This window comes from Sceloporus occidentalis, unplaced genomic scaffold (genome assembly GCF_023333645.1).
Source record: "Sceloporus occidentalis isolate IW3139 unplaced genomic scaffold, rSceOcc1.0.p SCAF_64, whole genome shotgun sequence".
Classification (NCBI taxonomy): domain Eukaryota; kingdom Metazoa; phylum Chordata; class Lepidosauria; order Squamata; family Phrynosomatidae; genus Sceloporus; species Sceloporus occidentalis.
In genome coordinates, this window is record NW_028317044.1 from 77,877 (window position 1) to 97,201 (window position 19,325).

Consider the following 19,325-nt stretch of genomic DNA (forward strand, 5'->3'; position numbering starts at 1 on the left):
CCGCTCGCCACCGAGGCCGACGCTCTCTGACAAGAATGTGGGCGCCCCCGCCCGATTGGTCCGCCGCCGCTGCCACTCAGGCCCCGCGGCGCCGCCATTGGAGGAGAGCCGCCAGGAGGAGGCGGGGGCTCCGCTCGGCCACGCCCCTCCTCACCATCTGGAGGAAGGAGGGCGCCTCGCCCTCAGCCCCGCCCACGGGGGGGCGGAGGGAAAGGAACGCTCGCCCTGATTGGCTCCCGCTCACCGTCGGCTACGCCCCTTTTACTTGCATGGGCGGAGCAAGACTTGTGGGCGGAGCGTCGTGGTCCTCAATGAGGACTAGCAGCCTTTTGCCTGGAGACAGTCCAAAATAAAGGGGCTTTGTGTTTGTACCTTTTGCTTGTACTCTCCAAGAAGCAACGCGCCGCCATTTTGAATACCATTCATCCCCTTTGTATCAAGTGTAGATATGGTTAGGCCTGGAAGGAATACCTCTTTAAACCTGTGTATCTGACCCTTGTATGTTAGGGCTGTTTATGTGCTTTCCAGACCTTGGTAAGAGACAGAAACCCAGGCTTCCAAGGCCAAAGGCCAAAACCATTGTATGTAACCACACTTCATACATACTAGAGGGAGCGATAAGGCAGACCCAGCAACATCAGGGACTGCCTGAAGGAAGAGGCCCCTCCCTCCTCAACTGTCATCTCGGCCTCAGAGGGAGCGATCAGGCAGACCCAGCAACGTCAGGGACTGCCTGAAGGAAGAGGCCCCTCCCTCCTCAACTGTCACCTCGGCCTCAGAGGGAGCGATCAGGCAGACCCAGCAACGTCAGGGACTGCCTGAAGGAAGAGGCCCCTCCCTCCTCAACTGTCACCTCGGCCTCAGAGGGAGCGATCAGGCAGACCCAGCAACGTCAGGGACTGCCTGAAGGAAGAGGCCCCTCCCTCCTCAACTGTCACCTCGGCCTCAGAGGGAGCGATCAGGCAGACCCAGCAACGTCAGGGACTGCCTGAAGGAAGAGGCCCCTCCCTCCTCAACTGTCATCTCGGCCTCAGAGGGAGCGATCAGGCAGACCCAGCAACGTCAGGGACTGCCTGAAGGAAGAGGCCCCTCCCTCCTCAACTGTCATCTTGGCCTCAGAGGGAGCGATCAGGCAGACCCAGCAACATCTTGGACTGCCTGAAGGAAGAGGCCCCTCCCTCCTCAACTGTCATCTCGGCCTCAGAGGGAGCCATCAGGCAGACCAGCAACATCTTGGACTGCCTGAAGGAAGAGGCCCCTCCCTCCTCAACTGTCATCTCGGCCTCAGAGGGAGCCATCAGGCAGACCAGCAACATCTTGGACTGCCTGAAGGAAGAGGCCCCTCCCTCCTCAACTGTCACCTCGGCCTCAGAGGGAGCGATCAGGCAGACCCAGCAACATCTTGGACTGCCTGAAGGAAGAGGCCCCTCCCTCCTCAACTGTCATCTCGGCCTCAGAGGGAGCCATCAGGCAGACCAGCAACATCTTGGACTGCCTGAAGGAAGAGGCCCCTCCCTCCTCAACTGTCATCTCGGCCTCAGAGGGAGCCATCAGGCAGACCAGCAACATCTTGGACTGCCTGAAGGAAGAGGCCCCTCCCTCCTCAACTGTCACCTCGGCCTCAGAGGGAGCGATCAGGCAGACCCAGCAACGTCAGTGACTGCCTGAAGGAAGAGGCCCCTCCCTCCTCAACTGTCATCTCGGCCTCAGAGGGAGCCATCAGGCAGACCCAGCAACATCAGGGACTGCCTGAAGGAAGAGGCCCCTCCCTCCTCAACTGTCATCTTGGCCTCAGAGGGAGGGATCAGGCAGACCCAGCAACATCAGGGACTGCCTGAAGGAAGAGGCCCCTCCCTCCTCAACTGTCACCTCGGCCTCAGAGGGAGCCATCAGGCAGACCCAGCAACATCAGGGACTGCCTGAAGGACGAGACTTCTCCCGCCTTTAATTGTCACCTTATATTTGTATTGTATTCAATTTTTACTGTACACCGCTATGATAATTGCGGAATAGCGGTCTATAAATAAAACATATTATTATTATTAGAGAAGGGTCCTATTGCCAATTTGTACAAAGCTGGCAATGTATGACCATGATCCCAATAGTTGATCCCAAGATGCAGGGGACCAGGTCTGGAGACCTATTATTTGCCCCCTCATCCCCAGCTATTAACATTACCATTACCCCCTAAATATACCCCCCACCATTTGACCCCATATTCCTTACTGATAAAACCCTCCAGAAAGACATTTTGTGTTATGTTTTGGGCAACTTTTACCTCAGGATTTTCAGGTTCTCCACAACGATGTGACAGAAAATGCAGTGTTCAAGCCCACAAAGGAAGTGCGTCTGTCCAGGCAGAAGCTGGTATAGAGAGACACCCTTTAAGGCAGTTTTTAAATTCGTTTTGTGAGCATCTCCTTATGTCCTATTAACATGAGGAAACCCTTTAATGACCCAGTGCTTCTTAAGTTATTGTGAGGGGAACGCATCTCCCGCCATTTTTGTGACAAGAGCCAGGACCCCATTTGGGCCTTTAGGCTGTGGCTTTTCCTTCCTGGAAACTGTCCCAAAACCAGCATCGCTGGCCCTCAGACCGCCATTTTGAGCAGCATTCCTTGCCTTTGGTATACTTTCAACACTGAGTGTTATGTGAGGCTTGGAACCCCTCTTGAAGCACCTTGCAGTGTATGACAACATTGCGATGGTGTACTTTCACATATAATTATGGAATAGGCTTGGCAAGATAGATTCAGAAACGATTTGCCATGATCTTTGCCCTGAGGAGCCACAACAATCGTGGCGAAGGGGTCACAGGGGCGACGAAGCAGCCGTCGTTCATATGGAACATCGGCCTAGACTTAATCGTTCAAGAGAAGGGTTCAGTTCCCATCTCAGACATTAAAACCCAAGTCTCTCATGTTGTGTATTATTTATATGTATTATTTCTTAGACTGGGTTTACTTTATCTATTTTATTGTTTGTACAGCGCTGTGTAAATCTACAGCGTTGTATAAATAAAGCATCATCATCATCATCATCATCATCATCTCAGCCGTTGGGGAAGGCAAAGGCAAACCCCTCTGAACAACTCTGGCCAAAAAACCCAAGACATTAGTCAACAAGAAACAAATTCATTGACTAAGTCCTTTTAAAGTGTATGTCGAGTTAGTGTTCGATATGTAAAAGCCTGTCAATGTTTGTGAAAGGGTATGTGTAAAGGTTTGTGAATGCTTGCACCCATGCCAGTAAACATTATGTATATACACAGACATAAGATAGATAGAAGATGATTGATAGATAGATAGATAGATAGATAGATAGATAGATAGATAAAAAACCCAAGGTTGCAACAGTAGAAGTAAATGCAAACCAATGGCACCTTTCTTTAAAGATGTTCAACTAGGATTTTAAGAAGCTCCAGAGCATTGCCCCTTTGGAAGGGCTCAGGGGCACACTTGGACTGATGGGATTTTATTACCGTCCCCATTTGGGATGCTTGGAAACCTTGCCCTCCGAGGGGGAAAATGGCAGCCCAGGCCAGTCCCAAGGCCGGCCGGATGATGGTGCTCTTGCACAGCTGCTTTTGCACATCCCTCCCTTGCACGCCTCTCTGGGCTTCATGCTCTCCTGCCATGGCTCACTGGCATGGCTAAGGGAATCATATCCAGCAGTTTTCTGTGGGGGTTTTAGGGGGCTGGAAGAGTTTATGCCCAACATTTTGTCTGCAACTGGCATCTTCAGAGGCAGGTGGCATGAAACCCGAACCTACTTCTGCGGATGCCTCTGCTCTGAAATGTCCCATTGAGTGCAACAGAAATGCATGTGCACTGGGTTGCTGCTGGCTCCTCTGTCCTAAATAAATCATGTTGTTGCTGTTGTTGTTGTTGTTGTTGTGGTCCTCTCCATCCAAATTCTGCCTTCCGATGTTTTTGCCCTCCTTTAAGGAGAGAGACAGACAGACAGACAGACAGACAGACAGAGAGGGCTGTGCAAGGGCAGCCTTTGTGCCCCAGACTCCTTTGATGCCGCATTAACCTCTGCCCTTCCAGGGCTTGAAAGGGGAATGAAAGGGTCCCTGAGAAAACAGAGCCCTGGGTTGTTTTTATTCCTTTCTATCCAGCCTCTCTGAGGACCCCTTGCCTAAGAAAACCCTATGCAACCGAAGGGGGTCACCAGAAGGCGATGGGTGATTTGGAGGCACGCTGGACATACAGACACCGGACATGGTTGCGCCACGTTGCATTTATAAATATAGAAAAGTATAAAACGTCTGGTTTTGCATCTCATAAATAAAGCATTCGGCAGAAATGGGACTCTTGCCGCAAGCACCGCAGATCCCTGAGGCGGAATCAGAGTCCCAGACTGGCACGGGGGGATCGGGGCCCTGGGCCTTTTGCCCCTCTAGGAATGGCTTCTCAGTCAGTTCAGCTCCAGGTCGTTGACGTACTCCTGGACCCACCGCTCCGCAGGGTTGGCACAGATCTCCCGCTTTTTCCGCGTGATGAAGCTGGAGGGAGCCAAGCAGAGAAGCAAGGTTGGCCTCCCATTTTCTCCCATCACCAGCTCCATGGCCTGCTTTTGGGCCCCTTGGCAGGCCCACGCCCGTCTCTGTTTCCCAAGGGGTCCTCCTTGGTCCCTTCCCATTGCGGCCCATGTGCCAGTTGTGCCAGGCCCTGGGGCTCAGATGACCCCAAATCAGAGCAGCTAAAGCAAAACGGCTCCTCCATTTCTGGACACATTCTGGGCCTGGGCTTTACTTCATCCCAAGCGGAGTAGCCCCCTGGGACCCAATGGGTTGACTAGGCTCCCCATAAGTGAACTGGGGGCTGCTTGGGCCTGGACAACCAGGGGTCCCCCTCCCTCCCTCCCTCTCCCCAAAGGGGCATCGGATTGGGTCCTTACACGACGGCCGGCTGGGAGCACCTGCTGTTGGTCTCGTAGTAGTCGGCCACGTGGCTCCGCGGGATCTTCCTGGCCGTGAAGCTGAAGCAGCAGGAGGTCGGTGGATCGGAGCCCACTGGAAGAGAAGGGAGACCCAGTCAGTCCCAAGGGGTCCCTCCAGCCCCCAGAATGGGGGTCTATGGAAGGAGGCCAGGCCCTGTCGCTGTGGCCTGTTGTCACTGCCAATTCCTTCTGCCCCCTTAGTTCCAGCTTTGGGCCCAGGAGGGTCAAGGGGGTTAAGCCTGGGGGCTGCCGAAGGGCACTCAACCCCTGGGAGATAGGAGAAGCCGCTTGGAAGGCTCACAGAAGTGGAGGGTTCAAAGGGGGCAGAGAGTCTGCCTGTGGTATGTCCATATATTATATACACACACACAACCCTTCTCCAGGGGACCCAAGTGCTGCAGCCCCTCTCCCCTCCAAGGCAGGGGCTCCCTCTTGGAAAGAGCAAAATCAAGGCGGAGACCCTTGGGAGCAAAGCCCCATGGCATTTCTTGGGGGGCAGGCTGGTTCCCTGGCACTCCTCTTGAGCCTTGGCATGAAGGGACCCACCACAGAGGCTGGCTGGGTTTCCTTGCCACGCTCCCCACATGCAAGCCTTGGCCAAGTGGCACCTGGGACTCCAATGGGAAAGAGTGTGTAGGGTTCCCAGGCCCTCTGGACACTGGCTGACTTGGGGGCAGAGGCCTGGGTGCCAGTGGGGCTAGGGCTTTCCCTTCCTGGGACACAAATGGAGGTGTGCCAGGCTCTGGGTGGCTCCCAAGGGCTGTCCAAGGTGCTGAAACCAAGGGGCACTTAGAATCATAGAATCCCAGAATTGGAAGAGACGCCAAGAAGGGCCCTGATCCAGTCCAGCCCCCCTTATTCTGCCATGCAGGAACTCTCAATCAAAGCATCCCCATTGACAGATGGCCATCCAGCCTCTGTTTAAAGACCTCCAAAGAAGGAGACTCCACTGCTCTCCATTGAGGAAGAGTCTTCCACTGTTGAACAGCCCTTACTCTCAGGCAGTCCCTCCTAATGTTGAGCTGGAATCTCTTTCCCTGGAGCTGGCATCCATTGCTCCATTGGGTCCTAGTCTCTGGAGCAGCAGAAAACAAGCTCGCTCCCTCCTCAATGTGGCATCCCTTTAAATACTGAAACAGGGCTCTCATATCTCGTCTGAACCTTCTCTTCTCCAGGCCAAATACGCCCAGCTCCCTAAGTCTTTCCTCATAGGGCTTCATGGGCTCCAGGCCCTTCACCATTTGAGTCTCCCTGGCCTCCAAAAGAGGCCTCTGGGCCCCTGGGGCCCCTTCCTCCTCCTAGACCCCTCCAAGGGCCAGGAAAGGACTGGGGCAGATCCGGGGAGACCCACTGACTTGGGGATGAGGATGGTGCTTCTTCTTAAGGGCAGGGGAGGGAAAGAGAAGGGCCGAAGGGCCAGAGTCTACACTGAAGGGGAAGGAAGGGAGGAAGCAGAGGATGGGGAGGAGAGTCGGTTTGGGGGGGCTCTGGGAAAGGACCCCGTTCCCACCCCCACCCCAGGGCCCGATCCGGGCATCCTTCCCTCCTGCCCCCCGATCCCCCCAGACTCACCCGGGGCAGCGGTGGCCAGGAGGACTGAGGCGGCCAGAAGGAGCACCAAGAAGGCAGCGGAGGAGGAGGATGAGTTCATGGTCCCTGTGCTGGCTCAGAGTGGCAGAGTCCAAGGCTGCTGCTTCTTCTTCTCCTTCTCCTCCTCCTTCTTCTCCTGGGGCTCTTTTATGGGGCTGGGAATCCCCCTGGATGATGACGCTGATGATGCGGAGGGGGGATCCTGGGGAGGTCACTCCCTCGGACAGCCCAGGCCACCCCCCTCCTGGGAAAGAGACTCCAAGACCCATCATCCACAAGGCAGCCAGACCTGGTACAGTCCAACCAAGGCTGCCTCTGCATCCAGAGCCATCGGGGCTGCAAAGGTCCCCTTTTCCTTCTGGGGGAAACTTGGAGGATGGGCTTGGCCACCAGATAGATAGATAGATAGATAGACAGATGATGATGTTAGATAGATAGTGATGATAGATGATGATGATAGATGATGATGATGATGAAGATAGATAGATAGATAGATAGATAGATAGATAGATAGATAGATAGATAGATGATGTTAGATAGATAGTGATGATAGATGATGATGATAGATGATGATAGATAGATAGATAGATAGATAGATAGATAGATAGATGATAGATAGGTAGATAGATGATAATTAGATAGATGATGATGATGATGATGATGATGATGATGATGATGATGATGATAAATAGATAGATGATAGATAGATGGTGATGATAGATAGATAGATGATAGATAGGTAGATAGATGATAATTAGATAGATAATGATGATGATGATATGATAAATAGATAGATGATAGATAGATAGATAGATAGATAGATAGATAGATAGATAGATAGATGACAGATAGATAGGTGATAATAGCATTTTAGGAAAAGAAAGTAGGTAGAGGAAGGTCAGGGAAGGTGGGAGATGTATCTGGGGAAGGAAGGAGATGAACTGAGAGAAAGAAGTATAAGGATCTAAAGGTGAAGAGGGGTCAGATAGGGAAGACTGTGGAAAGAGAACCAGGAAAAGAGGGAGAGAGGAGGTGGGGATGGAAATGAATGGGAGTCTTTTGTTACTGCAATAGTGAATGCAGTCACGCATGTTTTAATGTATGCGCAATGCATTTGGATGTATAGCTGCGACGATCTGGAACATCATAATAAAAAATTCAGATTGAAAAAAGGAAAGGAAGCCGAAAGCCAGAGAGGCATCGCAGCTGTTTTTGCTTTCAGTCTCTTTTCTCAAACAGTTGGGCTGCGAAGGCTTGCGGCTGCCAAGGGGGCTTTCCTCTTTTTGGTTTGGGATGGCATGGAGCATGCCAAGGGCATGCCTCAGAGCTGGGCAGATGTGCCAAGGGCTTGCACCATCCTGGAGAGGCCCAGCCTTGGCACTGACTCACCAGTGGCTTCAGGGGCCTTTGGCTCTTTAGGCATCATTCCTCAATGGCTGGGGGGAGTCAGTTTGCCCCCCTCCAGGACCCACCGAAGGCTGGAGATACTGGGCCAAAGAGGGGACATTAAAACCAGAGAAAGCAGGAGTCCACTTGGTTCTGTTTGAGGGGGCAAAGGAGGGGTGTTGCGGGAGCTGAGAAGAGGAATGAATGCACCATGCTCCTGGCATGTGCTGCAGCCTTTGGGGGCCAATGGTGGGGTCTTCCAGCAGCCCCTTTGCCTCTTCCTCAGCCCCAACGCTATTGTTCGCCAAGGAAGCCGGATGGGGTTTTGTTGTCTCACGAGGCAAAGGAAGCTAAAGAAAAAAGGGAAGGAAGCTTCTGGAGTGAAAAAGGGGGAGAAAGAGACACGGATTTAGCAGTCAGGATGCAAATAGCCCAGAGATGGAAAAGTGCGCCATTTCCCCTTTCGGGGTCAGAACTGAAAATAGCCCAAACTATGGATGGATGTGGGGTGTGTGTGTGTGTGTGTGTGTGTGTATCTGTGGGACCCTTGTTTGTAAAATCTACAACAAGGGGCAGGTGGTGCTTGTAACTAACCACAACACAGACTATGTTTTCAACACTCGAATGCACTAAATGGCAGGGTTTCCAGGAAAGTGCCGGAAAGGGTGAGAAAGGTTCCTATTCCTCCCAGCCAGACCTTCTTTGGCCGAAATTCCTTCTGGATGCGCATGGCTCCTCTGGCCCCGCGTTTCCGCTCCTACTTCTTTAGGGGGAAAGTCCCACTTGCTTCCCACAGCTGTGTCCTCCTCCGAGGTTTGGCTTAGGACCCTTTCCAGATTCCTCCTCACATTCTTCTTCCATGCTAACAAAAGCTCAGTTCATTGAAGGGAATCTGTGACTCATTCCCCAGAAGTCAAGACGCTGTGCAACCAAAAAGATTGCCGCTCGTGAACGGAGTGGATGTCCCTGAAGCCTGCCATGACTGGGCAAAATGTGGCCGCAGCAACGAGTGACTCGAACCCCAGTCACGCTCCACAGAATGCCATTGTGCTGAGAAAGAGGCTTCCCTGGTTCTAGGTAGAGTCTGCCTCCGGCACATTAATGCGCCCTTCGACTCAGAGAGAGAGAGAGATGCCTCACTTATGAGAAGGAGGGACTGTCTTTTCCCAGAGCCCCCCTTCTTTTACTTACACTTGCCCAGTTCTCCCCAAATCCCTGAGATCTGAGACAACATCCCTCCAATGCACCCAGAGCGGCTTCTGGTCTGGTGCCACTAGTGTGGCCACTGGGCATCGAGGTGCCAGGGATATGGGACAATTTGGGGGATGCTGAGAGGCCTGGCATGCAATCCCCCCCCCCAAATAATTCCCCTCTTCTCTGATGGGCTTCTTCTCCTGGGCAGCATAGCAGAGCAAGAAGCCTCTTCCTTTTCTTTTGGGGTGCCAGGCTGGCATTGGTGCCGCCATCAGGGACATAGCCAAGGGGGGGGTCATCTTGGGGTCCGGACCCCCCCTTCCATTAGAAAAATGAATGGTATGTGCTGCTGCGCTGCCGCACCCAAGCCCCGTTAAAATGGTGGCACTTAGTCTGGACCACCCCCCCTTCTTAAAATCCTGGCTACATCCCTGCCGCCATCATCCCTTCAGGGGCAATGGGGACCAGGAGAGAAGGGTCTCTGGCCAGGCTGGGGGTTTCCCCCCAAACTCTTTCCAAGAAGGATGGAAACGAAAGTCCACCCTCTTTGGAGCCACAAACGAATGTGAAAGCAAAGCAAAACAGAGAGAAAGAAAAGACAGAAGAAAAGGGAAGAAAAAGAAAAGATCCCTTGCAGAGAGGCTCAGGTGACCAGCTGCTTCCATGTTTGGCTCATTGCATTGTGGCATCCTTAGTATGGTGCCGCTGTGTTTTTGTGCCTGTACTGAAGTGCCACTGTCTCAGGGTGGCCATAGTGCACTGCCATTGCCTTGTGGCATCCTTAGTGCAGTGCCACTTTGTTATAGTGTCCTGAACACAGTGCCACTGCGTTATGGTGACCCTAAGAACCCCACAACGCAGTGACATTGCATCGCAGACAGCACTAAATGACACTGCGCTAAGGAGAGCAGAATGCAGGCTTAGGGTTAGAGGGATAAGCATGACTTCCTTTGCTTCGGGACATAAGGAACTCTGCTGCCAGGTCCTCCTCCTCCTCACCTGGGCATCATCATCATCATCATCATCATCACCCCCCCCCCCCCAAAGGAAAGGGGGCCTTATTTCTGGCTGGTGAATTATTCAGGCAACCTCCAGGGCCCCAGGAGGGGGTTGACGAGGTTTTTAGGATTGCCCCTGGGTCTCCCTTGCTCCAGAGTGAGACCCACGCATGTGGGCATTCCTTTCCATTCACCAATGTGGCAGAAGGGCTGACTCACTCTTTCCCTCGCTTTCTCACCCGCTCAGCCCACGGAAGATGAGTCAGTTTCCAGTGGAACCAGCGGTCATGGCGGCCGTGGGCTGCAAGACCTTTGGCCCAGAGACCTTGGCAAGCCCCAGAACCCAAATGCCCACATGCCCACTGGCCATAGTGGTCTTGGGAGTCTGGAAGTGGTGGGAAGGTGGCAGCTGGTCCATCAGACCCAGGGCTTCCTCTCACCTCTTGGAGGGACGAGGGCATCCCGGGCTAAGAATCGGGGTCTATGGGAGGGCCAGGAGGGAAGAGGGCATCTTGGGCACCCTCTTGCCCAGACCTTCCTGACGGAGGAAGTGGCCAAGGCAGCCCCTTTGGGGCACTAAGTCTCCCACTGCCTTTTGCTCCCTTGCCCCAACTCCAACCCTAACTCATTTGATTCTTTTAACAGACTGACTCACACATTAATGAATCCCATTTTGGGAGGAAGGCAGGATATCAATCCCATACATGAATAAATACAACAAAAATTAAGCTGGCAGATTTTAAACCCACTCACCTGATCAGGCAGTTAAAAGGAAAGTTTGGGTCACACTAGAGTGACAAGCCATGCCTTTCTCTGTCTGTGGGGCCAGGAGTGGGGTCCCTTGCCCTGAGAGGAAACTAAAGGGGAACCCACCAGCCAAACCCAGGCAGGGCCCATTTCCCTGGGCTGAACCATGCTCCAGGCATGGATGGGTCCTCTCCAGTTTAACCACCAGCCATCCACATCCCCGCACATAGAAAGCTAGCCTGTCAGCGAGGCCTTTGGCCCTGGATCCCTGTCACAGGTGGTGTGGAAATGTCCTTTCGTGGGAAACGGTGGCGTCGGGTGCGTGTTTCCTGGCCCAGCTTCCCTTTTCTTCAGAGTCAGTTTCTCCATGACATCAGTTTCCCACTTTCTGGGGAGAGAAATGTGGGGGTTTCCTTGTACCCAGACAGGGACGCCAACCCACTCCCCTTCCTCCTGTGGGCATAAAAGGAGAGGAGCCCCAGAGCGGCAGACATCAGCCCTTGGCCAGAAGGAGAAGACTGTCCACCTTGGCCCTCCTTTGCTTTGCCTCCTCTTCCACCGAGATGAAGCTCTCCTGGGCTGCCAGCCTCATCGGCCTCCTGCTCCTCATGGCTTCCTTCTCTACAGATTTTGCTGCCCCCCGTAAGTTCAGCCGGATCCTCTCCTCTCCCCTTCCACTCGCCTCTGCCTCTGAAGACCCATAAGCCCCCTTTCAAAGAAACATTTCATAAAAAGAGAGGGAGAAGTCTCAGGGAGAGTAGACCCATGGCGAGTCAAGGGCAATGGGAAATACCAAGGACCCAGTGCCCATGTTGGCTACTGCTTCTGGGCATTGCAGCCTGGAGGAGCAAAGGTCAAGAACCACAGACCCAGAAGAGATCCCAAAGCTGTCTCACCCCCATCATTTCCAGTGCCCCATGGCCGGATTGGGTTGGCCCCCTGCCTTGCGCTACAGATGTCTGCGCATAGTCCTATTGGACCAAATGGACTCAATGCCTTTGGGGGCATTTGGGGGGGGGGGGTTGGTTGGGTGGCTGGTACTCCTCTTTTGCCCCAGGGAAAAGCTGAGCCCTGTTTTCTGCCCCCTTTCCAGATGGCACCAACACATCGCCCTGTTGCTCTCGGAACACTATCAAGCCGATCCCACAGAATAAAGTGAAGGACTATTTCTACACAGGCGGACACTGCGCCTTGCCCTCTGTTGTGTAAGTTGGATGGGGGGGAGGGGTCAAGCAAGCAGGCCTGAATGCCATCCAGGGTGGGCTGGGGGTCCTACCCATGAGGGCATCTGCATCACTGCTATGGGCCACCCTCACCCTTCCTATTAAGAGCAAAGGAGGAAAGGGACCGAAGGGCAACCAAGGCAGATTGCCCCAGAAGGCAACCCAGGGAGCAGAATACTGGCACGGCCGCTCACCCTGCTTCTGTCTCTAACAGATTACTGCTGAAGAAAGGTACGCAGGCCTGTGTGGATCCCAGGGCCAAGTGGATCCCAAAGCTCATAAAGACCCTTGAGAAGGAGTGAGAGCCGCACCTGCTGGGCACCTGCCCTTCTCTTCTGGCACCTGCTGGGGCTGATGCCTTGGACCCCTCTCACCCTGCCGCAGCTGCCAGGCCAGATGCCCTCCTGCTCTTCCAAGCACTGGAAACCCTTTCAGGCCAAGCAAAATCCTATCCAAGTGCCCCAGAAAGGCCTCTGCATCCCCGGCTCCTCTTGCCACCTTCCTCTTCCTTTTGCCACCGTGGGACAGGCACTGGACTGATTGAATGCTTGCAGCCTCCATTTTGCAGTACTTACCCAGGGAGAACTGTGGGTCGTCTGAAGCCCCCCAACTCTCTCTGCGTCCACCTTTTGATGGCAGCTCTGTTGCTGTTGTTGCTGTTTTTTGCACATACCTATTTATGTATTTAAGCACCCAGCATCTTGGCCTTGGCCCCAAGAGGGTGAAAAAGACCACGTGGGATAACTTATATTGTATATTGTATTTCTGTGTGGCGTGATAAGCTATGTCCAGTGTATTTATCTGAGCGTGCGCCTGCAGGCCAGGCCTTTCTCACCTGCTCCGTTGCCAAAATAAAGAGCTCTTGACCTTAGCTCCCAGCTGCCTCTGCTTGAGTCTTTCCTCCTATCCTCTTAAAGGGCCAAGAGCTGCTCCAGAAGAAGAATCCAGGAAGGGGGCTGTTTGTGGGGGAAGCAAGCGCTCTTTTGGGGTTTGGGAGAAGACCCAAGTGGCCCCAGAGTCCCAGGTTCAAACTCTGGCACTGGTCAAAAAACAGACACACACACACAAGCCCTAGTGAGGGCTGACTAGCAAAAGGACTGGCTCTGGAGCTTCCCCAAGTATGAGAAGTGGAAGAGACTCAACATTTTTGGGGGTCCCCTATGAATAAAGTGGGGGGCAGGACTGCCCTGAGGGCTTACAAGTGGAAATGCTTGCTCCTGTCTATCCAGTCTATCCTATGGAGTGAGCTAACTAAGTAAAGCCCCCAGATGCACTGCAATCAAATGCTCAGTGCTCAAGTGCAAAGGGTCATGTTCATCCTACCCAGAGTAGACTCACTAAGTGGGTAAGACTTAAGGAAAGGTTGCCATAACAAGTCCCAGGTTGTGGGAGAAGAGCAGGGCAGTTTGACTGGAAGTGCTTGAGGCACAGAGACCCAGGGAGGTGGGGGAGGGGGTTGGCAATGCCAGTTTTAGGGGGGTCCTGCTCACCTTTTCACAAGAAAGCAAACCTGGCCAGGTACGTCTCCGTGGCCAAAAGCCCTTCCAGCTGCTGGAAGGAGGAGGAAACACAAAAAGGAGAAAGAGAGAGAGAGAGAGAGAGAGAGAGAGAGAGAGAGAGAGCACAAGAGCGCATAGCTCACATCCTTCCCCTTCTATCATTTGCAGTGTCGATTCCTCTTTCTGAGGCCGGGTCCTTCTTCCCCTTTGCTGTCCGTCCATCCAGCGACCCACAGCTGTGTCCACTCAGCAGGGCTTGGCCACGTGGGCACTGAGGCCACCCCCTTTGCGCAAAAACGGAATCCCTGGTTTGGGACAGACGCTGCCAGCCCTCACCCCACGAGGCCTGGGTCCCGGCGGGAGGAGGGATGGGAGGCTGTGCTTCGACATGGAGACCCCCCCCCCCAGGAGTTTGCATCCCTGGGAGGACTCTCGGGAGCGTCGTGGTGGGCCCACGGGAGTCTCCAGTGGGCAACCGCTTCCCGCTCCGGCCTGGGAGTGCTCTGGCCCTTCCCTTCGCAAAGAGTCTAATCTACACTCCCTTTTGCAGGCCATGCCAAGTGGCCAGAACCAGGGCTTGGCCCTTCTGGTGTTGCCTTCCATTTGAACCACAGAGGAACCTCCTCATGAGCAGAAAGCCTTCCTCACTCTCTCTTAGGCCTCCTCTTCAGACAGGGACATTTCTTGACACTCAGTTTGTCTTCTTTCTTTCTTTCCTTCCTTCCCTTTCTTCCTTCCTTCCTCCTCCTCTGGCTCTCTGACTCACTCTCTCCATATCCAGAAAGTTGCTGGCCTAAGGGCTGGCTGACCGGCTGACCATTCCTCCTGAAGGGGAATTCCCCCTTGATACAAGCCATCTGCTTTCAGATAAGTGAAGGGATGGAGGGATGGGATGGACAGCCCACCCCACATGGCTAACAGAGCCTCCATTTTGTCACTTTCCTCTTTGCCACAGCAACTACCCACCCAGTCATCCAATGCGCATTTTGCCAAGTGAGCTAGCTGCATGAGTGGAAAGTGCAACAGGTAGGGTTTCCATTAGGATGAGATGTGCAGCTCATGCACTACTCTTCGCTGTTCACTGGGTTTGCCTTTCTGCTGATGTGCTGAAGAGGGATGTTGTGGACCTTGGCCACGCGAAGGAGCTCTTGCTCACCCTTCCCTTGCAGGGGGAATGGGTGGCATTGGCAAAGGCCCCCCAGCCCTGCGCAGCAAAGATCGTCATGGAGGTGGGGCACCACAAATGCCCCTGTGGAGTAGCCCCACCACAGCCCCACATGCCCCCTTTCAGACCCTCTCTGGCAGAGCGGAAACAGGGGAAAGCAGCTGCCTCAGGCAGGCCATCTTTGGAGTCAGAAAAGGGCAGCCCAGGCTTGGGTATCCCTGCTTTGCTGGCCCCAGGTACCACTGAACCCTCTTCTCCAGAATCACAGTCAATGCTCAGACTGCTGGACCATGCCAGCTTCTTCCGAGGACTTGCCCTCAGCCAAATCCTCCCTGGGCTTGACGTCTTTCCAACTAGGCCAAGCCAAGAGCCCTTCAGTCTGGCTGGCTGCCTCTCTGTTGACAAACGATGGCAGCATCCAGCAAATGGCCGAGGGACAGTGCACCCAGCCTTGTGCTATGGCTTGACAAGCGTGTGCCTGTGGTTTCTGCACACTTGGTCCAGCGAGAAGGATAAACAAAAGTGGCAATAGCATTGTGTGCCATAAATGCAAACTCCGTGATCCCGCTCCTGTAAAGAGGGATTGCGGCTTCCATTTAATCTCAAGACGTAAAACCGACTTTTCCTTATAAACTGGACTTGGAGTACTTACAAGCAAAGAATAATTAATTCAGCCAGACTTGGAGGGAGAGAAGGAAGGAGCCATCTTGCCAAGCAGAAGCGCCTCTTTGCAGCGGACGGAAGGGTTGCCCAAATGTGGGCCGACTGCGGAGGGCAAGAGGGGCAGTAGCCTTTGCTGTTGCCCATGGCTAGTAGATTCATGACTTTGGCTACTGAACCAGGGAGCTGGGGAGAGGAGGGGAATTTGGATTGCCTTCCTCCATTGCCAAGTTCTCTGGGACAGAACTAGAACTGGTGTTCCCAGAGCTTGGGAAGTGTCGTTTTTGGATTGCGACTCCCAGAGGCCACACTAGCTAAATAATTCTGGGAGAGGGGCACTCAGTGGTTGGCCAGAAAGTGGCGGAGGGGACCCCAAGTGCCAGGCTAGAGGAAGGGGCTTCTTGGGTCCCAGTCCATCCTTGGACTGCGTCTTTGGCTCTGCTCCTTGGCTTTGCTGGGAAATCCTCTGCATGAACCCAAGGGCCCCTTGGCTCAAGAGGCAAGAGCCAAGGATGAACTGGGAAGAGCTGGGAGGTCCAACCCTGCTGGCTGCCCTTGCTGCGTCAAACCCTCGCAAGCCCTTTCATCACCACCGATGTGGGGCTGCTGAGCATGGGCCGAGGGGGCTAAGATCTCTGCGGGAGCCAGCAAATTCCCCCCAAAACAGAGCCTGGCTGGCTCCTGCCTAGCGTTGCTGTCCCAGAACATCTGGGGGCCAGAAGGCCCTGATGCAAGCACAGCCCCAAAACACGCCGGGTGCCAATGCCAGCAACAGACACAAGCACACAAGCGCTGTGCTGAGTCAACCAGTTCTTGGCCGCTCAGCATCTTTGTGGTTCAGAGAAATGGGGCATTGAAAGGGAAGGAGGGGGTGGGCTTGTTCCTAGTAGCCTTTGCTGGATCTGCTCCCCAAAGAGCAGCCAACTGGGTCAGGGAGCCTTTGCCCCCCCCCCCACTGACCCCTGCCTCTTCTTCGGGTGGCAATTGCTGTGGACCTGCCAGCAAGAGAGAGGGGGCTCTCGCCTGCCTTTCCCTGCGGCCCAAGGATGGTCCTGAGAGCCCTGGCTGCCTGGCAGAGGACCCCCAAAGGAGCAGCTCTTACACTTTAGTTCTCCATGCATTGTGGGTTTCCACTCCTCCTGCTGCCCACTTTGGCCAATGGTTTTCTGGGCGCTGACATCCCAAACACCTGGAAGACCAAAGGCTGAGTGCGGTTCCTTCAAAGCTCTCCAAAGAAGTGGGAGCCGCTTTCCTGCCAGAGGAAGGGGGTCCCATTACTCCCCTCCAGAGCAGCCTACTGGGCCTTGCTTGCCTTGGCATGCCCTCTGCCCTCTCCCTGCATCAAAGGAAGAGAGGAAAGCTGTGCCAGACCCCTGCCATCTTCACACACTAAGTGCCAGCCTGGTGCCCTAGGGCTGGTCTTTTGTCTCCAGCAGTTGGGCCGGGAGGCACTGCCAATATCTGCCACTGGCCCCCAAGTGCCCCTCTGCCCCCTTCTTCCTTCAAGAAAAGGCAGCAAGAGCCCAGAGCCTCTTTGCAAACTCTGCAGCTTCTCTTCTGCTGAAAAACTTGTTCCCAGGAATCCTGGCCAGGGTTTGGGGGAGGAATTTGCCTCCTGCCTTTTCTCTTTCTCTGTCATATTCCATATCTTGGCTGGGTCTCCGCACACATGCTCCCCGCCCGGTTTTGCAAAGTGAGAAGGGATTGCAGAATCCAACCGAAAGCTGACTTCACTTCCTCTCAGGAGACTCTGTTCAAGATTCTCCAGACTGAGCAAAAATGGGGCTGCGATGGCATCATCGCCCCCATCGTCACTTCTCCGCTACCGAAGGAAAAAAGCCTTGATTTGATTTCTGAGAAATCCCCACCCTCCCCTCGCGATAAAAGGGTATAAAGACTGGAGAGGAGTCCAGGAGGATCATTCAGGAGTCCCAGCCGAGTGAGAGCTTGCACTGGATCCCCTCCAGCGACCACCACTCCTTCGCCTCTTTCGCTTCCGCAACCGCAAGGGCCAGAATGAACACCTCCGTGGGCACCGCCGTCCTTGCTTTCCTGCTGGTCGCTGCCACCCTCTTCACCCAGGGCCAGGCCATCTCAGGGGGTAAGTTGGCTCCTCTTTCCCAGCATCCTTCCAAGGCAAGGCAAGGCAAGGCAAGGCAAGGCAAGGCAAGGCAAGGCAAGGCAAGGCAAGGCAAGGCAAGGCAAGGCAAGGCAAGGCAAGGCAAGGCAAGGCAAGGCAGGTGCTTCTGCCAAAGGAGCCCTTGCTTGGCTGAATGATGGCTGCAGCATCTCCAGAGGCCACACGAAGGAGCAGTGGCCGTTTTGCTGGCGCTAGTCCCCCTGGGCTCAGACAGTCAATCCTGGGCTGCCAAGAGGAGTCCCTCCACAGGTCCCGATTTGGCAGGGACAGTCCCAATGCAGTTCCCTCTCCTCCTCTTCCCCACTTTCCCCTTTTATCCTCAGCTCAGTGCAACAGCCGCTGAGTTCAAAAAGCAGTTCGCATTCAGTGAACTCGACATAGAGGAGAGGGCTGAATCTTGCTCTTCCCAGCAATAGCACTTTGGTACTTCTATGCCACTTCATAGTGAACTACGCACTCTCTAAGGCAGTTTGCAATGGGGAAGCCACTTTGTGGAAGCCAGTCTGCTCAGGCAAAAGCACATGGCTGCAGCCTCCTCCAGCTTGTCCAGTCTTCCTCTTGACCCAACTCTGATGTTGCTTGGCCACACATGTGTCCTGGTCTTCATCTGTGAAATGCTGGACAGTATGCATTGGCTAGAGGGTCCCAAGCATGCCACCTATGGCTTAGATCTGGAAAGGTGAAGGCCGAGGGAGTGGGTCAGTGGGGCTCTCTGGACAAGGGAACATCCATGTCCAGCACTCGGCGGGAGAAGTCCTGGCCGGAAGGGGCTCAAAGGAGTGGACGCTGCTCATAGCACGGTTTCTCCTTTGCAGATCCCAGCCTCTGCTGCTTCGAATTCATCAGAAAGCCAATTCCACAGAAGAACCTGGTGTCCTATGAACACACAAACCACATGTGTGCCATTCCAGCTGTCATGTAAGTACCCAGGGTTTAAAACAGCCCAGAAAGTAGCCGATGCCACCCATAGCTGGTTTCCTTTGACCTCCGGTGCCATGCGACTGAATCATGCACATCGCCGGCTTCTGGTGCCTCTCTGCCCCGCAACCCACCAGTCCTCCAGATGGGACTTCTTCCCAGAATCCCTGACTGTTGGGTGGGGGATGCTGGGAGCTGAAGTCCAGAATGTTTGGAGACCCAAAGAGAGACATCCCCCCCCCCCTTTTTTTTCTTTTTTTGCTCATGGGGGCTTGGGCAACCTCTGGGCCTGATCCACTTGGATTCATGTTTGGGAAGAGGAAGAGGCCTGTTAGGGCAAAAGCAGAGATCTGTTCATCCTAAAAAAACCAGACCAGGGCTGGAGGGAGGCAAATGGCAGAGTCGGGGCCTGTCCCCCCCCCCACTAAACCCCCACCTGTGTCTCCTTTGCAGATTTACCACAAAAGGCAACCGGAGGATTTGTGCCGATCCTCAAGCCGAGTGGACACAGAGTCGCATTGATGAACTCTCTCGAAACTGACCACGTTCCCCTTTCCCTTCCCAAATGTCTCCTCCGCGAGAAGAAAGGAGGACGCCCTTCCGACTCAGAGGAGAATGGGACACTTCTGCACTGTTGCACATTAGTAACTGAAAATGGTCGTTTGGGGTTTTAAAAGCCGTGGACCAAATAATGTATTCTATTTAAATTATGTCTATCTATTTTAAGCCATTATTATGTATATGTATATATCTAATTTAAAAAGGAAGCCGAAGCCGTCTAAAGGCAAAACATCAGTGAACAAACTGCTGCATAAATAAACCTCAGGGCAAACAAAACTTTGCGGTCTCCAGTGGTTT

At 53.8% G+C, this 19,325-nt stretch overlaps 3 protein-coding genes across 3 annotated transcripts; 2 read left to right on the forward strand and 1 right to left on the reverse strand.

Annotated features, from left to right (window-relative positions):
- Positions 1-4,240: 4,240 nt before the first annotated feature.
- On the reverse strand, positions 4,241-6,985 carry LOC149286998 (C-C motif chemokine 4-like). Its single transcript, XM_089493418.1, has 3 exons — positions 6,520-6,985; positions 4,906-5,020; positions 4,241-4,510 (listed from the first exon to the last, which is right to left on the reverse strand). The coding sequence occupies exons 1-3, from the start codon at positions 6,596-6,598 to the stop codon at positions 4,423-4,425; spliced, it is 282 nt and encodes a 93-aa protein (XP_089349544.1). The 5' UTR covers positions 6,599-6,985; the 3' UTR covers positions 4,241-4,422.
- Positions 6,986-11,375: 4,390 nt separating this feature from the next.
- LOC149286999 (C-C motif chemokine 5-like) lies at positions 11,376-12,943 on the forward strand. Its single transcript, XM_089493419.1, has 3 exons — positions 11,376-11,504; positions 11,956-12,067; positions 12,300-12,943. The coding sequence occupies exons 1-3, from the start codon at positions 11,426-11,428 to the stop codon at positions 12,385-12,387; spliced, it is 279 nt and encodes a 92-aa protein (XP_089349545.1). The 5' UTR covers positions 11,376-11,425; the 3' UTR covers positions 12,388-12,943.
- A 4,125-nt stretch (positions 12,944-17,068) lies between these two features.
- On the forward strand, positions 17,069-19,304 carry LOC149287000 (C-C motif chemokine 3-like). The gene is made up of 3 exons (XM_089493537.1): positions 17,069-17,510; positions 18,365-18,467; positions 18,921-19,304. The coding sequence occupies exons 1-3, from the start codon at positions 17,426-17,428 to the stop codon at positions 19,006-19,008; spliced, it is 276 nt and encodes a 91-aa protein (XP_089349663.1). The 5' UTR covers positions 17,069-17,425; the 3' UTR covers positions 19,009-19,304.
- Positions 19,305-19,325: the final 21 nt, after the last annotated feature.

What these genes read in the sequence shown, in the direction of transcription:
- LOC149286999 (XM_089493419.1), top strand. Translation starts at nt 11,426, where the DNA reads ATGAAGCTCTCCTGGGCTGCCAGCCTCATCGGCCTCCTGCTCCTCATG. An exon ending in TACAGATTTTGCTGCCCCCC is followed by an intron (nt 11,505 to 11,955) that starts GTAAGTTCAGCC and finishes CCCCCTTTCCAG; the next exon opens with ATGGCACCAACACATCGCCC. An exon ending in TGCGCCTTGCCCTCTGTTGT is followed by an intron (nt 12,068 to 12,299) that starts GTAAGTTGGATG and finishes TGTCTCTAACAG; the next exon opens with ATTACTGCTGAAGAAAGGTA.
- LOC149287000 (XM_089493537.1), top strand. Translation starts at nt 17,426, where the DNA reads ATGAACACCTCCGTGGGCACCGCCGTCCTTGCTTTCCTGCTGGTCGCT. An exon ending in GGGCCAGGCCATCTCAGGGG is followed by an intron (nt 17,511 to 18,364) that starts GTAAGTTGGCTC and finishes TCTCCTTTGCAG; the next exon opens with ATCCCAGCCTCTGCTGCTTC. An exon ending in TGTGCCATTCCAGCTGTCAT is followed by an intron (nt 18,468 to 18,920) that starts GTAAGTACCCAG and finishes TCTCCTTTGCAG; the next exon opens with ATTTACCACAAAAGGCAACC.
- LOC149286998 (XM_089493418.1), bottom strand. Translation starts at nt 6,598, where the DNA reads ATGAACTCATCCTCCTCCTCCGCTGCCTTCTTGGTGCTCCTTCTGGCC. An exon ending in CCTGGCCACCGCTGCCCCGG is followed by an intron (nt 5,021 to 6,519) that starts GTGAGTCTGGGG and finishes CTTCTCTTCCAG; the next exon opens with TGGGCTCCGATCCACCGACC. An exon ending in TGCTCCCAGCCGGCCGTCGT is followed by an intron (nt 4,511 to 4,905) that starts GTAAGGACCCAA and finishes GGCTCCCTCCAG; the next exon opens with CTTCATCACGCGGAAAAAGC.